At 48.2% G+C, this 17,679-nt stretch overlaps 1 protein-coding gene across 9 annotated transcripts in view; it reads right to left on the bottom strand.

The window, feature by feature from the left end:
- NWD1 (NACHT and WD repeat domain containing 1) overlaps positions 1 to 17,679 on the bottom strand; it is a 99,244-nt gene that overhangs the window by 43,756 nt on the left and 37,809 nt on the right. For all 9 annotated transcript variants that reach the window (XM_030820515.1, XM_030820511.1, XM_030820507.1 and 6 more), the window contains 4 exons: positions 15,356 to 15,515; positions 13,481 to 13,598; positions 12,179 to 12,337; positions 4,051 to 4,248 (listed from right to left, as the gene is read on the bottom strand). In XM_030820515.1, coding sequence (XP_030676375.1) covers positions 4,051 to 4,248; positions 12,179 to 12,337; positions 13,481 to 13,598; positions 15,356 to 15,515 — 635 coding nt within the window. The remainder of the gene's footprint in view (positions 1 to 4,050; positions 4,249 to 12,178; positions 12,338 to 13,480; positions 13,599 to 15,355; positions 15,516 to 17,679) is intronic.

Below are 17,679 nucleotides of genomic sequence, written 5' to 3' on the forward strand. Positions count from 1 at the left end.
CTCCCTTCCACTTTCCCCTCCCCTCCCCTTTCCCCTCCCCTCCTTCCCCTCCCCTTCTCTCCGTCTTCACTCCTGTCCCTTTCCCACCCCTCCCCTCCCCTTCCCTTTCCTCCCCTTTCCCTTCTCCTTCCCTCCTCTCCCATTCCCTCCCCTTTCCTTCCCTTCCTTCCCCTTTCCCTTCCCCTTCCCTCCCCTTCCCTCTTCTTCCCTCCCCTCCCTTCCCCTCTCCTCCCCTTCTCTCCTCTTTCCCCTCCCCTTTCCCCTCCCCTTCCCTCCCCTTCCCTTTCCTCCTCTTTCCCCTCCCCTCCCCTTCCCTCCCCTTCCCTTTCTTCCCCTTTCCCCTTCCCTTCCCTCTTCCCTCCCCTTTCCCTTCCCTCCAGTTCCTTCCCTCTTCCCTCTCCTTTCCCTCCCTTCTCCTCCCCACTCTCCTTCCCTTCCTTTTCTTCGTCTTTTTTTTTTTTTTTTTTTCCAGATAGGGTCTCACTCTGTCACCCAGGCTGGAGTGCAGTGCCACAATCATAGCTCACTGCAGCCTCGAACTCTTGGGCTCAAGCCATTCTCCCATCTTAGCCTTCTGAGTAGCTGAGACTATAGGCACATGCCACCATGACCAGCTTTTTTTTTTAACTTTTTGTAGAGACAGGGTCTCCTTATGTTGCCCAGGCTGGTCTTGAACATCTGGGCCCAAGAGATCCTCTTGCCTTGGCCTCCCAAAGAGCTGGGATTATAGGCATAAATCACTGTGCTCAGCCTCTTTTACTTTTTTTCTCATGCACTCATCGTGTGACCTTGGAAATATTAACTCATACTTTTCATTTTTTTTTTTTTTTTTTGAGACGGAGTTTTACTCTTTCACCCAGGCTGGAGTGCAGTGGCATGATCTCCACTCACTGCAACTTCCGCCTTCCAGTTTCAAGCAATTCTCCTGCCTCAGCCTCCAGAGTAGCTGGGATTACAGGTGCCCACTACAATGCCCAGCTAATTTTTGTATTTTCAGTAGACACAGGGTTTCACCATGTAGGCCAGGCTGGTCTTGAACTCCTGACCTCGTGATCCACCTGCCTCGACCTCCCAAAGCGCTGGGATTACAAGTGTGAGCCACCATGCCTGGCCATAATTTTCATTTTAAAAATGAACAAACTGAAGCCCACACAGGTAAGAACTTTCTCAACTTTAACAGAACTAGAGGATGTACAATGGGGCACAGTGGATCTGAAACACAGAACATTTCCCTGCCCCAGAGATGACAATAATGTCACACTAAGTTGTAACTTCCTAGGCCTGTGCCATGACAGACATCATTAATCAATCACAGCACTATGTGCGATTTGTGCCCCCATAGTCATTCTATCATCTCACCTTTAGTAATAAAACCCAAAAGCTCATAGGTTTTAGCTGAGTACATGGTTATCTGCACAAAGACCATATTTCCCTGGCTGAGCACAGTGGCTCACCCCTGTAATCCCAGCACTTTGGGAGGCCAAGGTAGGCGATCACCTGAGGTCAGGAGTTTCAGACCAGCCTGGCCAACATGGTAAAACCCCGTCTCTACCAAAAACATAAAAATTAGCCAGGCATGGTGGCATGTGCCTGTAATCCCAGCTACTTGGGAGGCTGAGGCAGGAAAATGGCTTGAACCTGGGAAGCAGAGGTGCAGTAAGCCGAGATTGCGCCACTGCACTCCAGCCTGAGTGACAAGAGCAAAACTCCATATAAAAAATAAAAATAAAACTATAAATATAAAAACATATTTCCCAGGCTTCCTTACAGTTGGAGAAATCCAAGTTCTTGCCAATGAGACAGGAGTGGAAATATTTAGTTCTGCTTCTAGGTTGTGCCCTTAAAATGAAGAGACCTGCCATCTGCTTCTCCTATTTCCCACTGGCTGGAATGCCATCTTGACGGTAGGAGCTGGAGCAGCCATATTGGGCCAATGAGGACAGCCCTACACTGAAAATGGCAGAGCAGCCAGATTGAAGGAGTATGGGTCCCAGACACCCTAAAGACTCCCTTTTGCCTCTGCTTTTGCTTGAACTATTTCATAAGAGAGGATTAAACTCCTATTTTATTTAAGCCACTGATATTTTGGCCATTTTTTTTTTACAACATCTGAGCCTATATCCTAACAAATACACACTCTTTCCCACTAAGCTAGCTTCAGTCTCAGAATCCTCAACACAGCATTCTAGTGGCTGCCCCTAAATCAACTCCATATATATTGTACTTAGTGTCTCTTAGCATTTCTATTTTGAAAATAATGTGCCTGGGGAGTGCAGCTCTCACTGCCAGGTCATGTGGCACAGTGAGGAGCTCTGACATTTGAACCACAAGTGAATTCAGTGGTCTCACAATCAATGTGAGAGATCGTGGGTAGGCAGATAAATAGATAGGTGAATGGAGGTAAATGAGTGGGTAGACAGGTGGCTAGTTGGATGAGTGAGTGGGTGAATGGATGGGCAGGTAGATGGGTAGATGGAGGAATCAGTTTCTCGATGAAATTGAAGTGAGAAAGTTGATGAATGGCTAAGCGTGTGGATGGGTGGAGGGGTAAGTGAGTGAATGGAAGATGATCAGATGAAGAAAATGGAAGGATAAGTGGGTAGAGGGGTAGATGACTGATGGGTGGATAGATGAGAGGAAGGAAGAGAGGAAGGGTTGAAGGATGAATGAATGGATGAATGGATGGGTGAGTGGATGGATGGAAGGAAAGGTGTGTAGGTGGGTGAGTGGATGGAAGGGTGGGTGGATGGATGGATGAAAGGATGGGAAGGTGGTTTGATGAATGGATGGATGGATAGATTAATGAAAGAGTGGGTAAATGATTGGATGAATGGATGAATAATGGATGGGTGGATGGATGAATGGGGCGAGATAAATGAAACACTGGTAAGGTAGATGGATAGATGGATGGATGGGTGGATGGGTGGATGGATAGAACAGTGGAACAGTAGATGGATGAAAGAGTGGGAGGGTAGATGGATTTATAGGTGGGGGATAGATGGATGGAAAGGTGGCAGGGTGGGTGGATGGGTGGGAGGATGGATGGATGGATGGATGGATGGATGGATGGATGGGAAAGTGGTTTGATAAATGAATTGATGGATAAATGGAAGGGTGGGTAGATGATTGGATGAATGGACAAGTGATGTATGATTGGGTGGGTGGATGAGTGAATGGATGGATAGATGGATGGAAGGGTGGGAGGATAGATGGATGGGAGAGTGGGAAGATGGATGGGTGGATGGATAGATGGGGCAGTAGGTGGATGGAAGGGTGGCAGAGAAAATGGGTGGATGAATGGATGGGTGGGTGGGAGGGTGGTGGATGGATGGATGGATAGATGAATGGAAGGGTGGGAGTGTAGATAGATGGATGAATGGATGGGAGGGTAATTGGATGGAAGAGTAGGAAGGTGAATTAATGGATAGATGGATGGATAGATGGATGGATGAATGGATGGGTGGGTGGGAGGGTGGTGGATGGATGGATAGATGAATGGAAGGGTAGGAGGTAGATAGATGAATGAATGGATGGGAGGATAATTGGATGGAAGAGTAGGAAGGTGAATGAAAGGATGGATGGATAGATGGATGGATGAATGGAAGGAAGAAAAAAAAGAATGACAAATGGATGGTAAAACCTAAATCCTCTCCTCTCCCTTACATTCTGGGATTCCAAGGGCTGCTTACAGTTCCATCAGCTTCTAAGGGGCCTGTCAGGCATCAGTTCCTAGCTTTCAGAATTACTAGCATGAGCTTGTAAATAGCTGAAACTGTCAGATGGGCACCAATCCCTTGGAGATGGGAAGCTTGGAGGCATCCCCTAGCATCAGGCTCATTAGCAGAATTTATATGAGTCATCTACAGTCCCTTGGGGTGGGGCAGAGAGAGGTGATTCAGCATGAGACAGCAGGGGCAGGCTCTGATGGCACGCTTGGGGCCTCCCAACTAGCACAGGGGAGTCCCAGAGGACAACCTCCAACACCAGGCCTTCACTGCCCCCAGGCAAGCAGGTGCCTGTTGGGATTTTTGCTATGCTGGGGAGACTCACCTTTGTGACAACCGCTGAGGGTTGCCCGGAGGGGTCCTCCCGGAGGCTGGAGGAATCCTCCGAGGGGCACCAGCACAGGGTGTGCGCACAACCGGAACCAGTTCTGAGCCTGTTGGCATAGCTGTCCCACCAGTGCTGGATGTGAGGTGGCAAAGAAATGGAGTCTGGCCAGCAGTTCTGTGTACAGGAGGCTCCTTTCTGCAACAAAGGGGTGTAGACTAAGTTGCCTGGATTGAGCCCCCTGTACCCTCCCTACCAATTGAGTCTCCGCTCCCTGCAGGGGCTCCAGGACAAAAGAAAAGACACAATGCTTCAGCTACTGGCCTCTACTGTCCGCTCCTGTCTCCTTCTCTGCTCTCTAGACACACTTACCCTTGCTTCAAATGCACCCAGCTGTTTCCAGTCCCCAGCCTTTGCCCATGTTGCCTAGAATGCTTCCCTTTCCTTCCTCCCTCCCTCCTTCTCTCCCTCCCTCCTTCTCTCCCTCCCTCCCTTCCTTTCTTCCTTCTTCTTTTATCACACTCTGTTGTCCTGGCTGGAGTGCAGTGGCATGATCAAAGCTCACTGCAGCCTCAAACTTCTGAGCTCAAGCAGTCCTCCCATCTTAGCCTCTCAAATACTAGCGGCTACAGGCATGTGCCACCACACTCAGCTAATTTATTTGTTTGTTTTATTTTATTTTATTTTATTTATTTTTGAGATGGAGTTTCAGCCTGTCACCTAGGTTGGAGTGCAATGGCGCGATATTGGCTCACGGCAACCTGCACCTCCCAGGTTCAAGTGATTCTCCTGCCTCAGCCTCCCTAATAGCTGGGACTACAGGTGCCCGCCACCACACCCAACTAATTTTTGTGTGTCTAGTGGAAACGGGGTTTCACCATGTTGGCTAGGCTGACCTCAAGTGATCCACCTGCCTCGGCCTCCTAAAGTGCTGGGATTACAGGGGTGAGCCACCGCGCCTGGCTATTTATTTTTTTAGAGACAGGGTCTCACTCTGTCACCCAGGCTGGAGTGCAGTGGCACGATCGCAGCTCACTGCAGCCTCAAACTCCTGGGCTCAAGCGATCTTCCGGCCACAGCCTCTAGAGTAGCTGGGACTGCAGATGCACGTCACCACGCCTGGTTAGTTTTTTATTTTTTGTAGAGATGGGGTCTCGTTATGTTGCCCAGGCTGGTCTCAAACTCCTGAGCTCAAGATATCCTCCTTCCTCGACCCCTCAAAGCTCTGGAATTATAGGCGTGAGCCACTGTGCTCAGACCCAGCCTTTTCAATAAAAGTAGGATCAGAGGAGGGATATATTGGAAATCTTTGTACCTTTCACTCAATTTTGCTGTGAAACTAAAACTGTTCTATAAAAAATGGGCTATTAAGAAAAATTAGCCGAGCATGGTGGCGTGCGGGCCTGCAATCCCAGCTACTCGGGAGGCTGAGATAGGAGAATCACTGGAACCCGGGAGGCAGAAGTTGGGTGACAGAGCGAGCCTCCTTCTCAAAAAAAAAAAAAAAAAAAAAAAAAGGGACTCTTGATCGCGTTGGATCTTTTAGGATGTTATGTTGAATGGTCGCCGTTTCCCAGCTTGCTTGGATGTACGGAGAGCACATAGTTGTCCAGCAGCGCCCTCTGGTGATAACATTTGTTCCTACACCTACTCCTTGTGCTGCGGGAGCCACAGGTTGTCAATCAAGGGGCTTTGCAGGGAACGTGCTGAGAGATCTGGGCTTTTATATCTTCCTTAAACTGGGAAGTCATGCCCAAGGCTGTTTTCCTGGGAAGTTGCTCCATCAAGGTTTACAACTCCTGGCGAGCGCCTCTCGCGTTATTTTTCTTTCCAGTTGCCTTAAATTCCAGTTGTTTGGTATGCTGTTCCATCTCATTCTCTTTATTTGTGTATTTTGAGACAGAGTCTTGCTCTGTCGTGCAAGTTGGAGTGCAGTGGCGTGATCTCGGCTCACCGCAACATCTGCCTCCCGGGTTCAAGCAATTCTCATGCCTAAGCCTCCCAAGAAGCTGGGATTACAGGCATGCACCACCACACCCGACTAATTTTTGTATTTTTAGTAGAGATGGGGTTTCACTGTCGCTGAGGCTGGTCTCAAACTCCTGGCCTCAAGCAATCTGCCTGCTTTGGCTTCTCAAAATACTGGAGTTACAGGCATGAGCCACTGTGCCCAGCCATCTATCTATTTTTAACTAATTAATTTTTTTATAGAGATAGAGTCTCGCTATGTTGCTCAGGCTGGTCTTGAACACCTGCCCTCTGGCAATCCTTCTGTCTGGGCCTCCCAAAGTGCTGGGATTAGAAGCGTGAACCCCCGCACTCGGCCCCATCTCCCTCTCTTAAAGGCTAAGACAAACATTAACTATATTTGGGTCCCCGTGGGAGCTGGGACTATGGCAGGTAATCAGTAGGGGTTGTGTGAATGCATAAGAAAGGCATAAATGATTGCAGACACCAGCATCTTCACATTGGGTGCAGTTCTGGACACATTTTAGTTCAATCGCACATTTTGCAGATGACAAAAATAGGGTTTCAGGGCAGAAATAGCTCATCCTAGGCTGTTCATGTCAACAATGCTATCATATGACAGTAACAGGACCCTCGATGGCAACACAGGTGGAGGTTCTGTGTGAATTGATGCGCATACTCTTCCCAGCAGCCCTAGGTGGGATGGTCACTCAGCATCCCTATTTTGCAGATGGGAAAACTGAGGGCTGTGGGGCAGGGGGAGGGATGGTAAAGGGTTTGCAAGGTCACACTGCCAGGAAGTGGCAGCGCCAAGATTTCAATCGACACAGTGGGGCTCAAAATTTGTGATCTATGTGTGTATTAGTCCGTTCTCATGCTGCTAATAAAGACATACCTGAAACTGGGTAATTTATAAAGGAAAGAGGTTTAATTGACCTACAGTTCCACAGGGCTGAGGAGGCCTCAGGAAACTTACAACCATGGTGGAAGGGGAAGCAAACACGCCCTTCTTCACAAGGCGGGAGGAGAAAGAAGAATGAGAGCAGAGCAAAGGGCGAAGCCCCTTATTAGAAAAAGCCCCACCCGATCTCTTGAGAGCTTACTCACTATCAGGAGAACAGCATGGAGGAAAACACCTCCATGATTCGATTATCTCCACCTGGTCCCTCCCTCAATGCGTGGGGATTATGGGAAATACAATTCAAGATGATATTTGGGTGGGGATGCAGCTGAACCATATCAATGTGTTAAAGGTAAAAATTTGGCAGGGAGAAAATAGATGCTGCCATTGGCCTTATGGAGCTCAGAGTCTGATGTGGCAGATAGATGATGCAAAAGAAAACCAAGAGAAATCATAATTAAAGGCAAAGACAAGCCAGGGGTGGTGGTGTGCACCTGTGGTCTCAGCTACTTGGGAGGCTGAGGTGAGAGGACCGCTGGAGCCCAGGAGTTTGAAGCTGCTGTGAGCTATGATCATGCCATTGCACTCCAGCCTGGACAACAGAGCAAGACCTTGTCTCTAAAAAAAGAAAAAAGAGAAAAAAAGAGCCAAGACAGATGGAAAACAGGGTGCAGTGATAGAAAATTCGGAGGCAAGGATCGGGGAGACAGAGAGAAGTTAAACTTCAGTGGTGGCCAGACAAGGTTTCTCTGAGGAACAGCATTTAGCTGAGGTCCAAAGGTGCCACAGAAGGGCTGGGGGAGGCGAGTCCCAGCCCAGGGCCCCTGGCACACAAGCTTGGATGTTTCCATCACTGTCTGGGGCAGTAAGGATGGAGACAAGCATCTCCCGGGAGAGTGAGTCATACACAGCCATGTAGGCTACAGTACTGGAAAGGTCATTATCCCAAGGACAATGGGAGAACCATCTAGAAGATTCAACAGAGAGATACTTAGTGAGATTTGGGTTCTTTTTTTTTTTAATGGAGTTTTGCTCTGTCGCCAAGGCTGGAATGCAGCGGTGTGATCCCAGTTCACTGCAACCTCTGCCTGCTGGGTTCAAGCAATTCTCCTGCCTCAGCCTCCCGAGTAACCGGGATTACAGGTGCATGCTACCATGCCTGGCTAATTTTTGTATTTTTAGTAGAGATGGGGTTTCACCATGTTGGCCAGGCTGGTCTCAAGCTCCTGACCTCAAGTGACCCACCCGCCTCAGCCTCCTGAAGTGCTGGGATTATAGGCGTGAGCCACCACACCTGGCCATCCGATGGTTTTATAAGGCAATTTTCCCTGCTCTTGCTTCCTCTCTCTTGAACTCCTGGCATCAAGTGATCCACCTGCCTCGGCCTCCCAAAGTGCTGAGATTACAGGCGTGAGCCACCCGGCCAATTTGGGCTTTCAAGGTTCTTCTGGGTGCTGTATGGAAAATAAACCAAAGGGTAAGAATGAATCCAAAGTAGGCAGACCTCTGAGGATGCTGTCTGGAGGAAAGACAGCAGCACTGGCCCTGGGCTGATGGCCAGGAGAATAAAGAGAAGCAGACAGTTCAAGGATGCTTTGCAGAGCCAGGATTAGAAGCTCTGCATAGGAATCACAGGCCACTGGTCATCCTTTTTAACATGCTATTCACATCCATGGGGAAGCACTTTGGATATAGAGACTTAAGCATCTTGAATACTCCGCCTTCCTTTGTGAACTCACCTCACGATTTATTGCTCTTTGTTAACATGGTATTTAAGGCCCCAGGTCTAAACATTCCTTTGAGTTTTCACTTTTTGGTGAAACTTCTGTGCATATAAAATTAAAATGTGTGTGCCCTTTCTCCTGTTAAGCTGTCTTTTGTTAGTTTAATTCACAGGCCCCTATCACTGAACATAAAAGGGTAGAGAAAAAGATTTTATTTATTGTCTCCCATAGTTTGATTGTAAAATGGTGCAGCTTTTGTGGAAAATGAAGTGGTGGTTCCTCAAAAAGTTAAACACAAAATTGCCATGTGATCTAGTGATTCCTTTTCACAATAGCCAAAAGGTGGAAACACACAAATGTCCACAGACAGATGAATGGATAAACAAAATGTGGCATATTCATACAATGCAATATTATTAAACCTTAAAAAGGAAGGAAATTCTTAGCCGGTCATGGTAGCTCATGCTTGTAATCCCAGCACTTTGGGAGGCCAAGGTGGGCAGATCACGTGAGGTCAGGAGTTTGAGACCAGCCTGGCTAACACAGCAAAACCCCATCTCTACTAAAAAATACAAAAATTAGCTGCATGTAGTGGCACACACCTGTAATCCCAGCTACTCTGGAGGCTGAGGCAGGACAATTGCTTGAACAACCCAGGAGGTGGAGGTTGCAGTGAGCTGAGATCGTGCCACTGCACTCCAGCCTCGGTGACAGAGCGAGACTCTGTCGTGCAAAGAAAAAAAAAAAAAGGAAGGAAATTCTGACATATGCTACAATGTGGATGAAACTTGAGGACATTCTGCTCATTAAGAGAAGTCAGAGAATAAAGGACAAATACTGTAAAATGCCGCTTATATGAAATACCTAAAGCAGTCAAATTTAGAGAGACAGAAAATAGCATGGTGGTTGCCAGGGACTGGGGTGAAGGGAGAATGGAGAGTGATATGGGTTGGCTCTGTGTCCCTACCCAAATCTCATCTTGAATTGTAATCCCCATAATCCCCACATGTTGAGGGAGGGACCAGGTGGGAGGTGATTGGATCATGGGGGTGGTTCCCCCATGCTGTTCTCATGACAGTGAGTTTTCACGAGATCTGACGGTTTTTTGGGTTTTATTGGAGACAGAGTCTCACTCTTTCACCCAGGCTGGAGTGCATGGTGGGATCTCCGCTCACTGCAACCTCTGCCTCCCGTGTTCAAGCAATTTTCCCACCTCAGCCTCTCAAGTAGCTGGAACTACAGGCATGTGCCACCACGCCTGACAAATTTTTATATTTTTAGTAGAGCTGGGGTTTCACCATGTTGGCCAGGCTGGTCTCAAACTCCTGACCACAAGTGATCTGCCCGCCTCAGCCTCCCAAGTGCTGGGATTATAGGCGTGAGCCACCACACCTGGCCATCCGATGGTTTTATAAGGCAGTTGCTCCCTCTTTCTTGCCTGCTGCCATGCGTGAACCCAGGAGGTGGAGCTTGCAGTGAGCCGAGATCGTGCCACTGCACTCCAGCCTGGGCGACAGAGCGAGACTCTGTCTCACAAAAAAAAAAAAAAAAAAAAAGACACACCTCTTTCCCTTCTGTCATGATTGTAAGTTTCCTGAGGCCTTCCCAGCCATGTGGAACTATGAGTCAATTAAACCTCTTTCCTTTGTAAATTACCCAGGCTTGGGTGTTTCTTTATAGCAGTGTGAAAACAGACTAGTACAGGCAGTGAATGTTTAATGAAGACAGGGTTTCCCTTTAGGAAGATTAATAAGTTCTGGAGATGAATGGTGGTGATAGCTGCACATTATTAATATATTTAATCACTGAACTGCACACATAAAAATCGTTAAGATGGGGGTCAGGCACAGTGGTTCATGCCTGTCATCCCAGCACTTTGGGAGGCTGAGGCAGGAGGATTGCTTGAGTCCAGGAGTTCAAGACCTTCCTGTGAAACATGGCAAAATCCCGTCTCTACAAAATATACAAAAATTAGCCGGGCATGATGGTGCATGTCAGTAGTCCCAGCTACTCGGAAGGCTGAGGTAGGAGGATCGCTTGAGCCTGATAGGCGGAGGTTGCAGTGAGCTGAGATCATGCCACTGTACTCTAGCCTGGGCAACGAAGCAAGATCCTGTCTCAAAAAAAAAATGTTTAAGACATGTATTTTGCTATAATTAAAACAAAACCAAACAGAACATCCTCATGGCCAGAGCGTCTGAAGACTTGGAGAGATTCTTCAAGCTCTAGGACAGGGAGTAGCAAATTGCAGTCTGAGGGCCAGACCCAGCCCAAGTCATCTGGGAGCTAGAAATAGGTTTTTTTTTTTGGTTTGTTTGTTTTGAGACAGGGTCTCGCTCTGTCACCCAGGCTGGAATGCAGTGGAGCAATCACAGTTTACTGCAGCCTCGACCTCCCAGGTTCAATTGATCCTCCCACCTCACCTTCCCAAGTAGCTGGGACTACAGGCATAAGCCATCATGCTCAGCCTGAGAATAATTTTTACAGCCATGTGTTTGCAATGGACCAGATAATAGTGAAAACCAACTTTGAACCCTAAGTTTTGTACTCAGTTATTATTATATTTTGAATTTCATCAATAAAAAATATGTAGGAACTTTGTTTTCTCTCTTATCATATATGTACCTACATAATTTCCTCTAGTTTTCTCGAAATAGTTCCTATCTGGCGCTTTCTTTTCTTTCTTTTTCTTTTTTCTTTTCTTTTTTTTTTTTTGAGATGGAGTCTCACTCTGTCGCCCAGGCTAGAGTGCAGTGGCGCGATCTCGGCTCACTGTAACCTCCACCTCCCAGGTTCCAGCAATTCTCCTGCCTCAGCCTCCAGAGTAGCTGGGACTACAGGTGCCCACCACCACACCCTGCTAATTTTTGTATTTTTGGTAGAGACAGGGTTTCACCATATTGACCAGGCTGGTCTCAAACTCCTGACCTTGTGATCTGCCTGCCTCGGCTTCCCAAAGTGCTGGGATTACAGGTGTGAGCCACCACGCCCAGCCCTACCTGGCACTTTCTAAAGAAAAGTCCAGGGTGACAGGATGGGCCCTGCTTTGGTAGTATTCAGTCCAAAGCTCTCCCAGGCTCAATTTAAAATTCTAGGCCAGGCTCCATGGCTCATGTCTATAATCCTAGCACTCTGGGAGGCTGAGGAAAGAAGATCACTTGAGCCCAGGAGTTTGAGACTAGCTTGGGCAACACGGTGAGACCCTGTCTCTACGAAAAATAGAAAAATTAGCAAGGCACAGTGGTGTATACCTGTGGTCCTAGCTACTCAGGAGGCTGAGGTGGGAGGAGCATTTGAACCCAGGAGTTTGAGGCTACAGTGAGCTATGATTGCACCGCTGAACTCCAGCCTGGGTGACACAGCGATACTACATGTCAAAAAAAATTCTAGAAGCAGTGCTGGGGAAAAATTCACATGTTTAGACAGGAAAGGTATGAGAGTTGATGAAAATCCAACTCATGACTCAATGAGGAGAGCATGTTTCTAGAAGTCAGTGCCCGTCCTGGTCACTCCTGTCCAGGCCATCTGGACTCACCCATGCCTCGGAGCTCCACAGCAGGGCGGCAGAGCTGGAGGGCTTCACGGACCAGGCCAACCTCAGGAGAGTCCAGGTGAGGGGCACACAGGTCAAAGTCATCCAGCAGGTCTTCAATGCCCCCAGAGATGCCCCGGCAGGAAATCCAGCTCATGCTGCCTGAGGGAGAGAAGGGGGGAGGATGGGGGAAGTGCCTACCTGCCTCCAGTTCATCCTGGGAGGTGGAGAATCATCTCTCCATTTCCTCCAGGGCATCTCAGGCTCAGCAGTAGTGACACTGGGGCAGGATCATTCTCTGTGGTAAGGGGCTGAACTATGCATTGTGGGATGTAAAGCAGTATCCCTGGCCTCCACCCACAGATACCAGTAGCACTCCCACCCCAAGTGTGACAATCAAACATGTCTGCAGACATTGTCAAGTGTCCCCTGGGAGGGCAGAGTCTCTTCTGGTTAAGAATCATAGGGATGGGTGAATGGATGGATGGATAGATAGATAGATAGATAGATAGATAGATAGATAGAATGTTGGGTGGATTGAAGCATGGATGGACAAACAGAAAGATAGGCGGGTGGATGGATAGAATAATGGGTGGATGGATGGATGGATGACCAGAAAGGTAGATGAGTGAATAGATAATGGGCATATAATGGGTGAATGGATAGATAGATAGAATGATGGATGGATGGATGGACAGACAGAAGGATGAGTGGATGGAGGGATGGATGGATGGATGGATGGATGGATTGATGGATGGATGGATGGTTAGAACCAGCTCATGGATCAATAAAGAGATCATAGATGGATGGGTGGATAAATGGATAGTTAGATAGATAGATGGATGGATGAGTGGATGGATGGATGGATGGACAGACAGAAGATGGGTGGATGGATGGATGGATGGATGGATGGATAGGTGGATGAACAGATTGACAAATAGACAGACAGACAAACAGACAGATAGGGTCTCTCATGATAAGGCAGGGGTTTTCACCCTATGTGCTAACATTTGGAGCTAGATTATTCTCTGTGGTGGGGTGTCCTGTGCACTGTAGGGTATTGAGCAGCATCCCTGGCCTCCACCCACTAGATTCAAGTAGTGCCTTCTCCCCTAGCTGTGACAACCAAAACTATCTGCGGACACTGTGAGGCATCCCCTGGGTGTAGAATTGCCCCTTGTGAGAAACTCTGCCTTAGGAGGAACAAAGGATTTCCATGTTTGCCCTTCACCCTCCCCAGGCTCCAGAAGGCTGGAGTGTGGTGCAGTCACCAGGCTGGTCCCCTGAGATGGGGGCAGCCCTTACCCAGAACCTCCTGTTTCAGCTCCTCCAGGCGGCCTGAGTGAAGCAGGTGATAGGGCAACTCCTTCAGCTTCCGCAGGTTTGCAACCGCGTCTGAGAACCACAGAGGCTGCGGGGCCACCTGGCAGAGGAGAAGGGAGACTGCAGCTTGGACACAAGCCCATTCATTCACTCCACACACAAGCCCATTCATTCACCTCATGCTCCAGACAGTGCTGGAGTGGACGAGGATGTAATGGGAGACAGACATACCCCCATATGCCCATTGGTCAGGGCTGGGGCAGAGGATGACATTTGGGACTCAGAGAATCGAAGCCAGAGGTCATGGGACTTTCTGGGAGGAATAGGGAATGTTTCCTGAAGGCAGGGGCATTGGAAATGAGCCTCAGAATTAAGTGGGCATCTATGTGGCAAAATGTGTCATCCATGCATTCCAGGGCAAAGGAACAGCATGGGCAAAGGCCTGGAGGTGTGAAAGAGCAGGCTGAGTTTGGGAGGACTGAATTATACAAGGCAGGTTAGGGGATGCTGGTGGGGAATGAGAGTAGGGAGCTTGTAAGCAGCAGATCACGAAGGCACTGAATATCAGGCTGGGTAGGCCAGGCTCAAGCCTGAGGGCACTGGGTAGCTACGGAAGGTTTTAGACAAGAAGCATAATCAGATTGGATGGTCAGAAGCATCCTTGGGAGGATGCACTAGGGCAAGAGACTGAGAAGATAGGTGAATGAAAGGGGCTCAGACCATGTCCTGGAGAGGCAGGATGCAGCTAAGCCTGCAGGGGCTCTGGGCACACAGGAAAGGATTTGTGAATGGGTTCTGGGGGAGAAGAGGTGCCAGGCTAGGTGTGGTAATCCCACCTGTAATTACACGCCTGTAATCTCCGTGCTTTGGGAGGCCAAGGCAGATCACTTGAGGCCAGGAGTTTGAAACCAGCCTGGCCAACACGGCAAAACCCCATCTCTACTAAAAATACAAAAATTAGCCAGGTGCAGCGGCACACACCTGTAGTCCCAGCTACTAGGGAGGCTGAGGCAGGAGAATAGCTTGAACCTGGGAGGCAGAGGCTGTAGTGACCTGAGATTATGCCAGCGCACTCCAGCCTGGGTGACAGAGCAAGACTCTGTCAGAAAGGAAGGAAGGAAGGAGGGAAAGAAGGAAGGAAGGAAGGAAGGAAGGAAGGAAGGAAGGAAGGAAGGAAGGAAGGAAGGAAGGAAGGAAGCGAGGGAGGGAGGGAGGGAGGGAGGGAAAAAGAAAAGTCAGCACCAAAAAAAGAATAGAGCCTGGTCCTGCCTCCAGCCTCCCCAGTCCAGCAGGGAAGACAGAGAAAAAGAAACATCAAGCTATAACCAAAGAATTAAAAGTGTAATTTCCTAGTTGTAATCATTTTACAACAGTTATATAAGATTTTAACATCAGGGGGAAGAGTCCGCGATAACTCTGTACTTTTTTTGTTTGTTTGTTTTTGAGACTAGAGCTTCTCTCTGTTGCCCTGGCAGGAGTTTGAGACCAGTCTGGCCAATGTGGTGAAACCCCGTCTCTACTAAAAATACAAAAATTAGCCAGGCGTGGTGGTGGGTGCCTGTAATCCCAGCTACTCGGGAGGCTGAGGCAGGAAAATTGCTTGAACCTGGGAGGCAGAGGTTGCAGTGAGCTGAGATCACGCCATTGCACTCTAGCCTGGGTGACAGAGCAAGACTCTGTCTCAAAAAAAAAAAAAAAAAGAGTGGAGGGGAGCGTAGAAGGGACATCTTGCCCTCTGTGGGAAAGGAGAAGTAGGTCAGGAGGACATTTCGAGTGCAAAAAGGGGAAGGAAAGAGGTGAGCAACGCCGGGCAGAGTGGAGGTTGCAGGTGGGGAATGGGGGTCCCAGGTACCTCACCTTTCGGTCCAAGTTCAGTGGTTTCCCCACAAGTGGCAGAGTGATGAGCTTCTTGGTACCCTGGCTCCAGGTCCCTGAGAAGAAGTCGGCCAGGACGCCATGCCTCTTGGCTCTCTCAGATCCCGACAGGTAGCGCTCACGGACCACCTCGACCAGCTGTCTACAGAGAGGGTACACAGACTGATGAACCTGGGCGACCCGTCGAGCTCAAAGGTGGCTGCCTGTCTTCCTGAAGGCAGTTCCCAAATCCCACGCCATCCTAAACCACTCTGTTGACCACCTGTGCTATTTGACACATCACATCTATCTCTAAATTGGTCCATGTTTTCTTTTTCCTTACATAAATTTACTTTCCCTACATAAATTTCAAAGAGGAACCTTTGGGCTCCTCCAAAATTTACACATAAAATAACTTACCACCTGACCCAGCAAATCCACTCCTGGGTATACACCCAGAAGAATTAAGAAACAGGTGTTCAGGCCGGGCGCAGTGGCTCATGCCTGTGATCCCAGCACTTTGAAAGGATGAGGCGGGTGGATCACCTGAGGTCAGGAGTTCAAGACCAGCCTGGCCAACATGGTGAAACCCTGTCTGTACTAAAAAAAAGAATACAAAAATTAGTCGGGTGTGGTGGTGCACTCTTGGGAGGCTGAGGCAGGAGTATCACTCCTCCCAGGTGGAGGTTGCAGTGAGCTGAGATGGTGCCACTGCACTCCAGCCTGGGCAACAGAGAGAGACTCCAAAAAAAAAAAAGGAAAGAGAAAGAAAGAAAAAGAAGAAAGAAGAAAGAAAGAAAGAAAGAAAGAAAGAAAGAAAGAAAGAAGAAAGAAAGGAAGGAAGGAAGAAAGAAAAGAAAAAAGAAAGAAAGAAAGAAAGAAAAAGAAAGGAAGGAAGGAAGGAAGAAAGGAAGGAAGGAAGAAAGAAAGAAAGGGAACAGGTGTTCAAACAAAACCTTACACATGCATGTTCACAACAGCAAAAACGGGGAAACAATGCAAGTGTCCATCCATAGATGAAGATAAACAAAACGTGGTCCATCCATACAATGAAATATTATGTAGCCATGAAAAGGGAGGAAGCACTGATCCCTGCTACAACGTGGATGAGCCCTGAAAACATGATGCTGAGTGAAAGAAGCCAGACACAAAAGGCCACATAGTGTGAGATTTCACTGATCTGAAATGCCCAGAACAGGCAAATCCATAGAGACAGGAAGCAGATGAGTGGCTGCCAGGGGTTGGAAAACGGAATGGGGAGTGACTGCTGATGGGGACACGGTCTCCTTTTGGGGGGAAGAAAACGTTCTGGAACTAGACAGAGGTGAGGGGTGCAACATTATGAGTGTACTAAAATACCACTTAATTGTCTGTCCACTTTAAAATGGTGAATTCTGGCCGGGCACAGTGGCTCACGCCTGTAATCCCAGCACTTTGGGAGGCCAAACAGGCAGATCACCTGAGGTCAGGAGTTTGAGACCAGCCTGGCCAACATGGTGAAACCCGTCTCTACTAAAAACACAAAAATTAGCTGGGTGTGGTGGCTCATGCTTGTAAACCTAGCTACTCAGGAGGCTGAGGCAGGAGAATCGCTGAAACCTGGGAGGCAGAGGTTGCAGTGAGCTGAGATCATGCCGCTGCACTCCAGCCTGGGCAACAGAGCAAGACTCTGTCTCAAAAAATAATAAAATAAAAAAATAAAATAAAACGTGGTGAATTGGCCAGGCATGGTGGCTCACACCTGTAATCCCAGCACTTTGGGAGGCCGAGGTGAGTGTGTCTCTTAAGCCCAGGAGTTCAAGACCAGCCTGGGCAATGTGGTGAGACCCCCGTCTCTACAAAAAAATTTAAAAATCAGCCAGGCATGGTGGTGCTTGCCTGTAGTCTCAGCTACTCTGGAGGCTGAGGTGGGAGGGTTGCTTGAGTCCAGGAGTTTGAGGCTGCAGTGAGCCGTGATGACAACCACTGTACTCCAGCCTGGGTGAGACCCTGTCTCAAAATACATAAAATAAAAAAATAAAATAAAATAAAATAAAATAAATAAAATAAAACAAAACGAAACAAAATAAAATTAAAAAAAAATGGTGAATTTTATGTTATGTGAACTTAACCAAGTTTAGTTTAGTTTAGTTTAGTTTGAAACAGGATCTCACTCTGTCACCCAGGCTGGAGTGCAGTGGTGCAATCACGGCTCACTGTAGCCTCAAACTCCTGGGCTCAAGTGATCCTCCCACCTCAGCCTCCCAAGTAGCTGGGACCATAAGTGTGTACCATCACACCTAGCTAATTTTCTTTCTTTTTTTTTTTTTTTGAGATGGAGTCTCGCT

This window comes from Nomascus leucogenys, chromosome 10 (assembly GCF_006542625.1).
Source record: "Nomascus leucogenys isolate Asia chromosome 10, Asia_NLE_v1, whole genome shotgun sequence".
NCBI classification, from domain to species: domain Eukaryota; kingdom Metazoa; phylum Chordata; class Mammalia; order Primates; family Hylobatidae; genus Nomascus; species Nomascus leucogenys.